Source organism: Neophocaena asiaeorientalis, unplaced genomic scaffold (genome assembly GCF_003031525.2).
Source record: "Neophocaena asiaeorientalis asiaeorientalis breed wild unplaced genomic scaffold, Neophocaena_asiaeorientalis_V1.1 scaffold59, whole genome shotgun sequence".
Taxonomy (NCBI): Eukaryota; Metazoa; Chordata; class Mammalia; order Artiodactyla; family Phocoenidae; genus Neophocaena; species Neophocaena asiaeorientalis.
Window position 1 is genome coordinate 11,021,777 of NW_020174268.1, and position 13,799 is coordinate 11,035,575.

Consider the following 13,799-nt stretch of genomic DNA (forward strand, 5'->3'; position numbering starts at 1 on the left):
AATCACATTTGTTAATGCAATGCATGTTCAAGCTACAGTTAAAGCATTATTCAAATCTGGTTAAGTTACTTATAAAATGATTAGGTCTAAAAAGATCAATTAAGATGAATACGCATGTTCAGGTACTTAGAATACCCCATTCATTTTAATTTGATGTAGTGTATGTATGTAAATAAACGTGGGTTGAATGTAAATGACATAGAATAATAAAACAGTTCAGACCATAAGTATGGAATCAGGACCTAACAGCAGTAAAGAAATTATATTCAAAACAGAATACATTTTTCAGTAAGTTTGTACCTCTAAGATGATTACCAAATCAGTATAACTTTTAGCGACATCAGACTTTTTTATTAATCTACTTTAAGATGATAATCTCTTATTTATTTGAAATAATTTCCTTTCAACTGTATATTTACTGTAACTTCAAAATAATATTACATTTTACAATAAATGTATTCCTGCCTTGTGGTTTATTGTTTCATGATACAGAGGTAAGAGAATTAAGAAAATAGCATTTTCATAATAAACCATATATTTAATCCTTTTCTAAATGCTTCTGTTGGAAATTAAATTGCCTAGACTCATCTTGCTAATTAATACCATTGGTACACATTCTTTCTTCCTCAATGAACTTACTTACAAGAGGAAAAAAATAAAATTAAGCTCAGCGGGCTCAGTGTGATATTTTATTGACATGAATATCAGTAACTCACAGTAACTTTAATGTCAGTTCTTACAAACATTAAAACTAGAAATGAAAAAAAAAAAAAAAAAAAAAACTAGAAATGAAAGTGAAAAACATTTTGCCCAGATATTGATACTCCGTAATCTCAACAGCATCTCCATGATGAGCGAAACCGACAGTGACTGACATTCTTGAAAATCCCTGGTCCCGTTTGGGGACCCCAGAGATACAGCCTTTGACTTTCAAGGTTCTCCATTAAAAATAATATATATTTATGATAAATTTTGTAAATAATTTTAAAAAATTACAGGTGCAACCTCTGACAGACGTCACTTTTTAAGTAACTTGCCAAATACTGGCCTCTCTTTCTTCTTAAGTAAGAACTTTGAAGCCTGTGTTTCTAGATAACTGAATAATTATTGCCTATTTCCATTGTTTAAAGGGAACATAACTTCTCACTTAATAATTGCGGTTTCATCGTTGTTATTGGCCTCATTGTGAGTTGTTAAATGCAAAGCATAATCATTCAAAAGTGTGCTAATACTAATCCTTGTGTGTGTTGGTTTTTGTTTGCACTTTCAGAGACCAAGAAATAGCATGGCATGAAACATGGCTCAGTTCTATTACAAAAGAAATGTTAATGCCCCTTACAGAGACCGCATCCCTCTCAGGATAGTCCGAGCAGAATCAGAGCTCTCACCCTCCGAGAAAGCCTACTTGAACGCTGTGGAAAAGGGAGATTATGCAAGTGTCAAGAAATCCCTAGAGGAAGCTGAAATTTATTTTAAAATCAATATTAATTGCGTCGATCCACTTGGAAGAACTGCTCTCCTCATTGCAATCGAAAATGAGAACTTGGAGCTCATAGAACTACTCTTAAGCTGTAACGTCTATGTTGGAGATGCTCTATTACACGCCATCAGGAAAGAAGTTGTCGGAGCTGTAGAGCTGTTACTGAACCACAAGAAGCCCAGTGGAGAAAAACAGGTACGTGCAAAAATACTAGCTTTAGTTTATTTTACATGCAGAAGGTTTCTATGGATGGTCATATTCTCCCCAAATATTAAGAAATGTTAGCCTTGAAATCAGAACTATTATGACACAAAACCACTGCTAAGTACACATTTTATACTCTCCAAAAGTCACCGCCCCCTGCACCCCCTACCCTGGCTAATCAGACTTTAGTGAGAACCAAAGCAAAACAAAGTAGCCTGTGGTGGCTTCCCATACACTGGAAACATTTCTATCTAATGGTCAATAATGTTTTCGGGGGGGCTACTCTGTACATTTAGGTGTTTCTCCTCTCGTGCGTCATTTTCTGACGTTCTACAGTGACAGGCTGAATTCTTTTGCTAGTTTCCTTTTTAACCTGCTTGCCTGTTCTGGAATTCTGCATGTTATTGCAGAAGTGAGTTGCACATATAATTCTGATATTGTTCTTTAGCAAACTCCAGTAGATTCTTTTAAATTGAGACTTAAATTTTTTAAAAGCAGGAAAAAAAAAGATTACTAAAAAGTAACTGAACTCTGACTGTAGGCTTAACTATATCAAATTTACTAATGGCAAAATGTAGCTGTATCTTAACATCACGGGTACAAAATAAACCAAAATGGCACACAATTATAAATACAATGTGGTTTTATTCCTATCTCCCTATTTTTTTTTTTACCACTAAGGAAGTGGAGAAATCGTTGACATAAACGAATAAGGAATCAATTTTTTCCTTATTTTCTGTTTTTCCCATTTGTCCATCTAGAGCCTTCCCTTTGTTACTGCCCTGTATCTGGATCGTCTCTCTGATCCTTTATCCTTTCACACTGAACTCTTCACTTCCCTGCATCATGTCTCACTGACTAATTGCAGAGACATTGCTTGTACTTCATTGGCTCAAATCTGTCCTTTAAAGTAAAATCTTATAAAAACGTGTGTTATTACAGCTCTAGCAATTTCTGTTCTATTTGATAAGGCGCAAACAATTTCTGCAAATGATGGACTCTTAGAGATGTTACATTCCTTTAAAGCAAGCTCTGCTGTAGCTACTATTATCTTTGCTTTACTGGAGGACTTTGATCAGAATCCCCACCATGATTAGGAGAAGAACTTCATGGCTGGGTGTCTCCTGAAAAAAATCTCCCCAGAAGTTTGTGTTCTATGGCCCATTCTTATGTCTCACCACCATGCACCCCTTTCCCTTACCTGAGCCCAAACTTTGATAAAACAACACTCCACGATGACAATAGTTCTTTGCTTGTTGCTTTACTAGCTTTTTGTTCTCATATCCAGTTGTTTGGGATACCTTCCCATCATATTGGTAAAACTTTCCTGATAGAAGGATTTGCTTCTTTCATGTATCCTTTCAAACTTGTACTAACCTTGACAGAGGTGGATAGGTAATGGTAATATCTGAAGGCATATGTTATGTTATATCGCAGTTTTCCACCACTAGAGGAACACAGGACACGTAGACAGGAATGAGTAAGAGTGTGTTTTTATCTGTGTAAGTTCAGGCTCTACATTCCCAGGCCCCTCGTGATTTTGAAACTCCTTCCACAATCATACCCCTAAAGTATTTGCATTTCCTAATAACAATGATCTTATATCGTACACGCTGTTGTTTCATATCTATAAGGGCAACCATAAGACAGATGTTTGGACTGTGGGCCTAGATCATTTGAGGTTGCAACAAGTCAATAGAACAAAATTGCAATTGTGTTTTCCCTGTTTATTACTGTATAACCTTCTTAATTCTATTGTCTAGGGAAGAGTGACCAAACATTTCAGTGTCTCTTTAGTAAATGACATTTGTGCTGGCCAAAGTAATATGGTATCTGGAGAAGATATCTGCTATTATGAGATTGTTTGTTGGAAGATGTTCAACTTCTGAGCTAAAGTCTAGTCTGACAAGTGGGTCCTGTTTTCTTAGAGGCACTTGATCTGAACACTGATTGTTAATAAAAGGCAGTAAAGGTTTGCAATCTGCCAGGAGTCTGAAATATCCCAGGCCATGTGTTTCTGGAAGATTTCTCTTGTATCAGTTTGTAAGCCAAGAATTTTCCTTTTCTATTTGCACATTCTAGAATTCCTCTTCAGCGAAGGCACTGAGAATCAACAAAATATTGCATCTTTTGGTTTGAACTTTCTAATTTGGAAAGAGCAACTCCAGTCTACCTCAGAGTGCCTGGTATCTTGTACAATAAAAGTGAGGTCGTGACGTCATGAAATGTATACAGTATAGCACATAAAAGAAGTCCGCAGGGCTTGTTGGGGGGAGGAAAGGCAGACAAGCCCCATGAGAGCCTGGCTGTTTATCTGTGATCTACATAGATAATGCGTCTCCTAAGTATGGCCAACCTTGTTTGGAATAACAGTTTCCATAAGCCAGTGTCTGGTAGGTAACAAATAAATTCTTGACAGGAATTTTTTCTCTCATAAATTGTAATTCCTTAGATGATTCTTGTGATCATTGAAAGCCATTTTGTGTTTACTATTTTTGCCTAATTTCCAGTCTCAAAGGCTTCTCCCAAAGACCCTGGAACACATTACCATTAATTTTGTTGAGGTCACTGAAGCCGAGTGTTAAAACCTGAGAACACTAATATCCAAGAGGACAAGATAAACATAACTTGTCTTAAGATGAGTCAAGGAAGAGGATCTAATATAAAAAAAACATACAAATCTGAGGATTAGAACACTTACTTAGAACTTAAAATGTGACCGATGTGGATCAGGAAATACAGTATTCTTTTACAAATTTGTCACAAATTGATTTCTTTCTCCTGAAGAAAGATGCAATGTGTGATGGCCTCCTGAAATCATGGGGGCTTGGGAGTTCAGATTAATCTGTTTACTCTTCCAGTACATTCACCAGGGAACAATTTACAATTTGCATATGCTTACTGTGTCAGGCCCTAGCCCCAGCACTGGGGAGAAGACATTATTCCTGTTTTCTAGAGTCTAGTTGTGAAGAGAAACAGGAAGAATATCATGGGAATATGAATAAAGATGGTCACAATGGAAAAGATAAAAGAGAAATAAATCCTTGGGTAATTATGAAATTAAATTGACCGGACTTGGTAAATACAAAATATTATGTTTTAAGGTTTATAACTGGGGAAAGTTAATTCCATTAACTGAGATAGAGATTATAAGTAGGGTTTATGAGACCTGCTTGGATATACTCAGTTTTCGGTTTATTGACATTAACATCTAGGAGATAATTAGAAATTCTGGACTTAAGAAAGGGGTCTGGGATTGATATACAGATGATAGGGAAGACATTGAAACACATAAAATCACCTGTCTTCCTATCACCCTGACATTGATTGTCTATCCTTTCCATCATATCTTGTTTAAATGATTATGATTGCTAGTATGTCAAATACTTTTCTCAGTGCAGGATCTAATGAAAATATTTAGGTTTTGTCAGATAAATAGATGGGCATAGATCATTAAGTATTTCCTTCCCTATTTAATGTACTTCTTCATAAACCAGGGTTTTCAGTTCTTAGTGTTTTATTTTCATTTTTACTGTAAAAAATAGAAAGAGTAATACTTTATCTCTTTCATGTAGTAGACAGCATGGAGAACCTATAGTTCTCCACACTAGGCAGGAACATGGAACATTATGTATTTTTACTGGGGCTGCTCTCTTGCTAGAATCATTACTCTGATACTCTCTGATGATTTATTAAACTTTTCTTTAACCTTCTTAGTACCTTATTTCTCTACAGGGAATAACCGACAGTGGCTTCTTCGCCCCTTTTCTCAGTCAGTTGATTGGTTACTTGACTTGTAATTATTTCTAGCAGACCTTTCTCTTTGATATCTTCTAAGGCCAGATTCAATTTCAGTTTTAGCTGCTTCGGTAAATGTTTAGCAGAAAAAGAACTTTCTTTTTCACTCTTCACTCAGACCGTAGTACTAAGTCTTCAGTATCATCAAAATTTCTGGGAGGACTTGTTAAAACATAGTTTGCTGGATCCCACCCCAAGAGTCTCTTGATACAGCGGGTCTGCAATGGGTCACTGGAACTTGTGTTTCTGACAAGTACCCAGGTGATATTCAATACTAATGCTTCCGGTCTAGAGACAACACTTTAAGAACCAGTGACTTAGAAGATGTTGACAGTTACAGAATACCTATAGTTGTCTACCTTGTGTTAGGTGTGCTGGACTCTACCATGCTAACCTTACTTTAAGGAGATTTCAAATAATTAGCTTAAATATGAATGAGTAAGTGATATTTAATGTAGGAGAATTTCCCAACTTCACTAATATATTTATTACATTTTCCCTTCTTTGGGAAAAATACTTTGCTAAACATTACTTATCAGTTCAACAGTTAAGATCCTAGAGTATTTCAGTTGAAGAAATTTTTGGTTTGAAAATTCTGCTAAAAAGAGTACCAGATTTAAAAATTTTGAGGGATCTTGGAAATCTTGGAGACCATCTAATCCAGTCACTTCATTTTACAAAAGAGGGCAAGGAACCATGGACCCAGTGGCCTTTAGGGTTTAACCTAACCAAAAGAATCTATAAATTAATAGCTAGCAACCAACCTGGAGATAGTCTGAATGATGAACGTTCATTGAGCTTGTCACCATGCCAATAATTGTGATAAGAATTTTTTTTTGCATTATCTCATTTAATCTTCACATTATCCTGTGAAGGTTGGTGCTTTTGTTCTCCCCATTTATAGATGAGGAAATGAAGGTACAAAAAGGTGTAAGTGACACGTCCCAGATCACAAAACCAGGAAATACCAGTGCTGGAACTCAAGAGTCAGAAGATAACCACCACACTGTCTGGCTCTAGCTGATTAGTTAATAATGCTAATTTAAGATATGGGTTATATAAATTTAAAAGAGCCTCTAGAGGTACATATTCAGGCTGTGTCTCTGTCTTGAACAGTATGATGCCATTTATAGTTTAGTGGCTCAATAGATACTAAGTCATTAGAAGCTATGAAATGCCAGGGAAGAGCAGAGCTGAGTAACAGAAATGCTGACTTCTAGCCCTGTTCCACACTTGCTAACAGGACAAGCCTCTGAAAATCATTCTGAGCCTTGGTTTTCTTGGCTATTAATTGGAATCATTTAATTAATTTACTTGCTTCTTAATGTCTGGTAGTGTTAAAATTCTGTAAAAGTGTTTTATAAGGTGACATGTAATAACTTAATATACTGTTATTACTGTTTTATGCCATATTCTCTGCCTTCCTATTGACAAACAAATATATGAATAATACAATAAACACTGGAAAGAAGTCCAGCCTGGCAATTGACCCTTTTGAGGTATGACTTCATTTTCATTTGAAAAATGCACTCACTGGAAATAGAAACCCTGTTCAGGGAGAGCAAAGTAGAATTTAACTGTTTACCCTTTTTCTTTCCATCTCAGTGCACATAGGGGATTTAAAAACTAATTTCTGTAGATGTTCTAATGCAATTTGTGACTTTAGAAACAGTACCTATTATGTGATCAGGAAATCAAAGGGTGAAATAGGAGATCGGCTTTAGCAGGTTAATGCAAATGTATATCCAAATCAAAATATACCCTGCTGGGCTTCCCTGGTGGCGCAGTGGTTGAGAGTCCGCCTGCCGATGCACGGGACACAGGTTTGTGCCCCGGTCCGGGAGGATCCCACATGCCGTGGAGCGGCTGGGCCCGTGAGCCATGGCCGCTGAGCTTGCGCGTCCGGAGCCTGTGCTCCGCAACGGGAGAGGCCACAACAGTGAGAGGCCCACGTACCGCAAAAAAACAAACAAACAAACAAACAAAACATATATATATACCTTGCTGACTAAAAATAAAGGGCAGTTTTTACTTGATATGGGTGCTAATAAATATATCCCTGGCTAGTGGGCAGAGATGAAGTTTACTTTTATCTCTTACATTCATCTGATTTTCCTCACTGGACTTCAGAACAAGTAATTTACCTTCTGCAGTCCCATGAACTTCAAATGGTCCCTATTAAATGTCGTATCTGCTAAGACAGCCTATCTGTTCTGGTCTTTGGAGCTGCCCCTTGCAGAATGAAAACATTTCAGCTTCCTCAGTAGTTAAACACTTGAGGTTACCCCTTTCTATTTGCTTTTGTTACATCCTGGATATTGACAGTAAGTGAAACTAAATAAATGTATAATAACCATAATCTTGGTTACTATCAAAATTCAGAGAGTATGAGAGTAAAAGCAAGAGCAAGAGAGAATTATAGTAAAGTATTAAAAATGTTCTCCCCCTAAAATACTTATCCTATTGTGAGACATAGCTAGATAAATCATCAATTATACTTTCTTTATATCTGGATGTAAAATATCAATAGGAAAGATGTTTATAATATTGTCTAAATCCACCATTACTATGAAAAAGCTGAAAATTATCCCCAAATATGATCTCTATAATGTAAAGTAGAAATCAGTATAAAGTAATTTTTATTAAAATGTACTTTGAAAGTCTAAAAGTTAAATTGAGTCTTAGTATTCCACAGCAGGGAATTTAAATGCTATTACAACATAGAGTCTAGATTGCCTTTAGTCAATTGGCAATTGGCAATCATGAGAGGTCTGAATAATTCCGCCCTAAATGGAAGAATTTTTAAAAGACAGACTATGTTACACTGTTAATATGATGAAGTGGATTAAGATAACAGGTCATTCTGACTCATAAAATAATACACACTGACATTTTCTTCTTCTTGAAGACCAGCAAATTATAGACAAGTAATTCTCCTGAACCATGTTCTTTCCTCTCAGCATATCACACTTATTATGAAAGTAAAAGTAATCATCATCATCATCATTAAATATGTTTGGAACCGACAAGAGCAAAAAGCTTTTAGCTCCTTTTGAAACTCAAGTGAAAAAAAGTACAAAAAACAATCTCAAGCATGAGAGCTCCACGCATTGAGGCATTTCCATGCTACAATAAGAAAATACAAGACAGGGCCGTTATTCTCTGTTTGTGGACAGGGAAGGAGTGAGATATAGTGAACAGAGTCGAGAGAGAAAGATGTGGCTATGACTCCTATTTTATAATCTCAGGCAAATTATTTGAGCCTTTTGAGCCTCAACTTTCTCATAAATAAGAGACGGATGAGAGTCCCTGCTTGCCAGGTTGTTTTAAAGATTGGATAGTTAACACACTAATGTGAATGACATCAAAAGACCTCAGTAAATGCAAATCCCTCCACCTTGACGTCATTTGAGTATTTTACACGCATTCAATTCAATTTAATTAAAAATACATATGTGCATTGAAGAGGCTAAAAATTCCTCAAAGCAAATGCATTGTGAAGTGTTACTGCTGGTGTGAAGAGTGAGTTTATGTTAGAATAAGAGAGACAGAAACTAGCCTTTCAAATGTGAGCTTTGGTGAAAAGATTTTCAGGGGTCATTTTTATTAAATACCCTCCAATCCATTATAAATGTTGTGATTAAATCTAAAAATAATAACTTGATGTCTTAGTAAGCAGTATATCAATTGAACTTCATTAATTGTAATAATTTAAAAATTAATCATTGAGGAAAAATGATGTCATTCAACAATTGTAATTCATTGAATAGATAAGGTGTTAATATAACTAGGAATTAAAAAAATACATATTATGATTAGAATGTCTCAAAACTGTTTTTAAAATGTCCTTTCAACCTATTATATTTATTTCTGCTCTGATTAGATATAAAGTGAGTAAAGTTTTTATTGCTTTAATATCCGAAACACAAGAAAGTGAGGATTGAAGCAATGTAGAATTTTAAATGGTCTTTTCAAGAACCAATTTTCAAGCATTTAGAAAGAAAGAATATTGTCATTTTTATTACCACAATTCATTCTTTATGCAATAATTTTCTGGTTCAAGTAATGTCTAGATATATCAGTATTCCAAGTCTCTAATGTTTAAATCAGGTATTAGAAACACTTGACAGTAATTCTAAACTGTGAGTTTTGAGCATGTAAGAGCTGATTTATAGAATCTAGCCTTCTCAGAGAATGCTCAAACCCACCCAGAAAGAGTGGGTAGTTTTGGGAGGGTAAGAGAAATTCATAATTACAAATTTACCAAATGGATGCATAACCTCTCTTCCCTTAAATGAGATGATGATGGATGAGTAGGGTGGGTTTAAGTCTGAACAACCTTCATCCCCGTCACATGTGTAACCTAATTGCAACACTTCTTTTCAGTTTCTGGACTCTTCCAGGGAAAAGTATATAGATTTGTTTGATTTGGAGATACAGGCTTAATTTTTAAGCACTACTGGTACCATCAGGTAAAAATGTGAATTTTTAGTACAATAATATCTTGATGAATAAAGTATAAATTAGAAATAATTATGCATTTATTCAGACCTTATACTATGTGTATTTCCCACTGTCCAAAATATCAGAGAATCCTCAACTAGTAGTATATTGTAATTTTCCTCAAAAACAATACATAATTTGAAAAAGTAAATAGGTTGAGGTGCATTGTAAATTTCTATTAGATGTTACCATGGTGGTGGTAGGTCAAGGGATAGTAATAAAAATTGTTTATAATAATTGAGCATTATAGTGTGCCAGGCATTCTCTTAAGACCATTCTACATTGTTATCTCATTTAAACCTCATAATAATTTTTGTAATAAGTTCTTTATTATAGCCATTAAAAAAATAAAAAGTTAACTTACCCAAAGCCACCATCACTAACTAAGGAATTAAACTGTTTTCTCCCCTCCAGCAACCAATGTGGACTCTACAAACAATTGCAGACTGCATACTTGCTGACTTTAAAATCAGCTTTAGAATCTTCAACAATTGTTGAAGCAGTCGTTATTAAATAATAGGGTTTAAATGAGGAGTAATGCATGAGTGTATGAGTAGGGAATACAACAAACTTGGTTTTTTTTGACTGCCTGGTACGTATTTTCACATTTATTTAATGGATTCCTCCCAGTTACACTGAACCGTTATAGGTAAGAAAATTGAAGCTCAGAAAAATTGAATATCTTGCCCAAGGGAGATTTGAGTGTAGGCTTCTCTGTTTTCATGGACTTTACTCTTCCTTTGTCAAACTGCCTGGTTACTTTGGCCATGAGATATCTGGCACTCTCAGCCCTTCAGAACATGCCGCCTCCCAGGAGTAAAACTTGGTCCTAGAGCAGCACAGAAAGATCTCTCCAGGTCCTTTACTCCTGGGGATCATCCTGAAATTCCTTCAGCCAGAGGCTACTGACCAAATCTTTTAGTACTTTTTTTTTTTTCAGATATGTAAAACTTTATTTTTATTTATTTTATTTATTTTATTTAACATCTTTATTGGAGTATAATTGCTTTACAATGTTGTGTTAGTTTCTCTGTATAACAAAGTGAATCAGTTATACATACACGTATGTTCCCATATCTCTTCCCTCTTGCGTCTCCCTCTCTCCCACCCTCCCTATCCCACCCCTCTAGGTGGTCACAAAGCACGGAGCTGATCTCCCTGTGCTATGCGGCTGCTTCCCACTAGCTAGCTATTTTACATTTGGTAGTGTATATATGCCAATGCTAGTCTGACTCATTTAACAAAACTGGTTATCTGATTCCCTCGATTTCTCCTAGATTCTTGTAGGAAACAATTGGCAGCGATAAGGACACGCTGGTGGCACATTGAGAAAATACAGGAAGAGGGAGGTGATTACAGGTCAAGCCATGTGCATTTCAATATTGTCCTGTGGTTGGGTCTGACACAGAGGTTGAGGAACTCAGAGAGGACCTGACGGCTGAGACTCTGCAGAGATAGACCCACCCTCCCAGACTGGAGGAGACTATTTTGCAGACAACACAAATCCTTTTCCTATTTATGTGTGAGATCAATTATGAAGCCCTGATCGAATTAAACATCTCTCTTTGCGACCATCATATCCTGTACACCTCTTCACACCTCTTAGAATATTATGTTGAAAGTATGTAAATATGTATCACTTTCCTCTACTTTGTCAACCTCACAATACCAACGTGTGTGTGTGTGTGTGTGTGTGTGTGTGTGTGTGTGTGTACACACCCTCCGTATCTGTGGGTTCTGCATCATCCTTGGATTTATCCAATGGCAGATGGAAAATATTCCCCCCCACAAATTCCAGAAAGTTCCCAAAAGCAAAACTTAATTTGGCCTTGCACTGGCAACTATTTACATAGAATTTACATTGTATTTACAACTATTTACATAGCATTTACATTATATTAGGTATTAAAAGTCATCTAGAGATGATTTAAAGTATATAGGAGGATGTGCATAGGTTATATGCAAATACTATGCCATTTTATATAACGGACTTGAGCATCCTCGGATTTTGGAATCCAGGGCAGGGGTCCTGGAACCAATCCCCTACAGATACCGAGGGACACACATACGCATATACACACACAGATACACACAAATATGTCTACACACACACGTATGCACGCACACAGGCTTGTGCAAGCACACACCCCCCTTCATAATAAAAATAATGGAAAATGGAACTGCTTTTCTTAAAATCATCGGTAGTTTCTTAGGTTTGGAAGAGATTCTAAAGGTAATCTGGGACAAACACACACACAGTGTTTACTATCTGTGCCAAGCACAGGCAATATCGAATCACTATATTATTCTCTTTTTTTTCACTTTCAAATGATTTTCATGCTTACACCCATCAGCCTGATTCAGTACGGAGGGCATGAATACCAGGAGGTGAAGGTCATTAGACGCCATTGGAGGCCTGTCACAAATGCATGGTAAAATGTCACCATTAGTGATCTGGGTATCGGGATAAAGTGCGTGCTTTTCTTTCTTGTGCTTTTCTGTCCTTCCTAAAATCTCTACAATGAACATATATTATTTTTAAATCAGAGAAGAATACGTGTCTCTATCTATATACATATCTTTATGTATATTTAGGGACAGGCGCATTTATCTTGGAGAAACTGGTTATTTATGTCATCATCCACACTGACAGACCCAGCAAATTTAGAATCACTATGTTATTCTTAGTATAGAATCACTGGCTTCTGCTCCTTCAAGTCCACTGGAGCAGAGCAGCAAGGAGAACAACGCAAGATGAAGAGACAGAAGTCTCCTAGAGAATGGTTTGGGTGAACAAATCGTCAGTAAAGGAATCATGTGTTTTCTCATTTCTTCTCTTTATTCTACTATCTTTAACATTTCCTTGGTTGCCTACTGTGACCAAGATAGTGTTCAAATATGATCACATAGTAGACTTGACCTCAAGGAATCTAATCTAGCAATCAATTGTAACTTCAAGATAAATAAAAGTAACAATATAGAAAATGTATACTCATCCATTTTGCTTTTTATACTATATTGATTTTCCATTTGTATTTACATTAATATTTTTGTGGGAATAGGGGACTAGTGCTTAATGTCTAAGAATTACCCATATTAGATTATACAAGACACAAAAATTCAAGAAACTTAACATCAATAAAAGAAAGAGACCAGTGCCATCATATTTCTGTGAAATGGTAGAAGTGTATAAAAAGTATTCAGTAGATTTGGGAAAGTGTAATATGTTGACCTACGAGAAGAATTTTTGTACAGAATAATATATATAAAGCATACGCTTCACCCTAAATGGAATCAGTATGAAATATATTCGCTTTGCACACATATAACTATTAGCTTTAGCAATGAAATGCTTAAAAGTAAAAAAAATTTATTTGGTAAATTAAATATATATTAAATGTTGCTAAACATACTTCTCTTGCATACTTTATCCTAGAGTATCAGAGCCCATTCATCTTTTTTAACATCTGAGGGGCCTTTGATTATTTTGGTCGAGCCTTAAATCACCAGCTTTAGGAAAGACATTTCAAGTATATTCTATTTAGTGCTTTTCAGCCTAAACTTAATGTTTGACTTGCAGGTGGTGTTCATTAAATCATATGTTCTAGCACCTATTTTGGATGACTTTTACGTTACTATACCATGTTCTCCTTAACCCAAGTCTACACTGCCTGGTTCTCTCAACTTAAAAGCAAAACCTCAAGTTTAACTTTGTGAAATCAGAGAGCAGTTTGATATCATACTGACCCTACATCCCTCTCCGCCTTCCCCCCTCCTCCTGCTTCGCTACCACACACACACACACACACACACA

General features: G+C 35.9%; 1 protein-coding gene across 6 annotated transcripts in view; it reads left to right on the plus strand.

The window, feature by feature from the left end:
* The first annotated feature begins 1,267 nt into the window (after positions 1–1,267).
* TRPC4 (transient receptor potential cation channel subfamily C member 4) overlaps positions 1,268–13,799 on the plus strand; it is a 117,498-nt gene continuing 104,966 nt past the window's right edge. For 5 of the 6 annotated variants that reach the window (XM_024755469.1, XM_024755470.1, XM_024755471.1 and 2 more), the window contains exon 1: positions 1,298–1,675. In XM_024755469.1, coding sequence (XP_024611237.1) covers positions 1,298–1,675 — 378 coding nt within the window. Of the gene's footprint in view, positions 1,676–13,799 lie in introns of all 6 variants that reach the window. The other variant, XM_024755468.1, reaches the window with a different exon arrangement.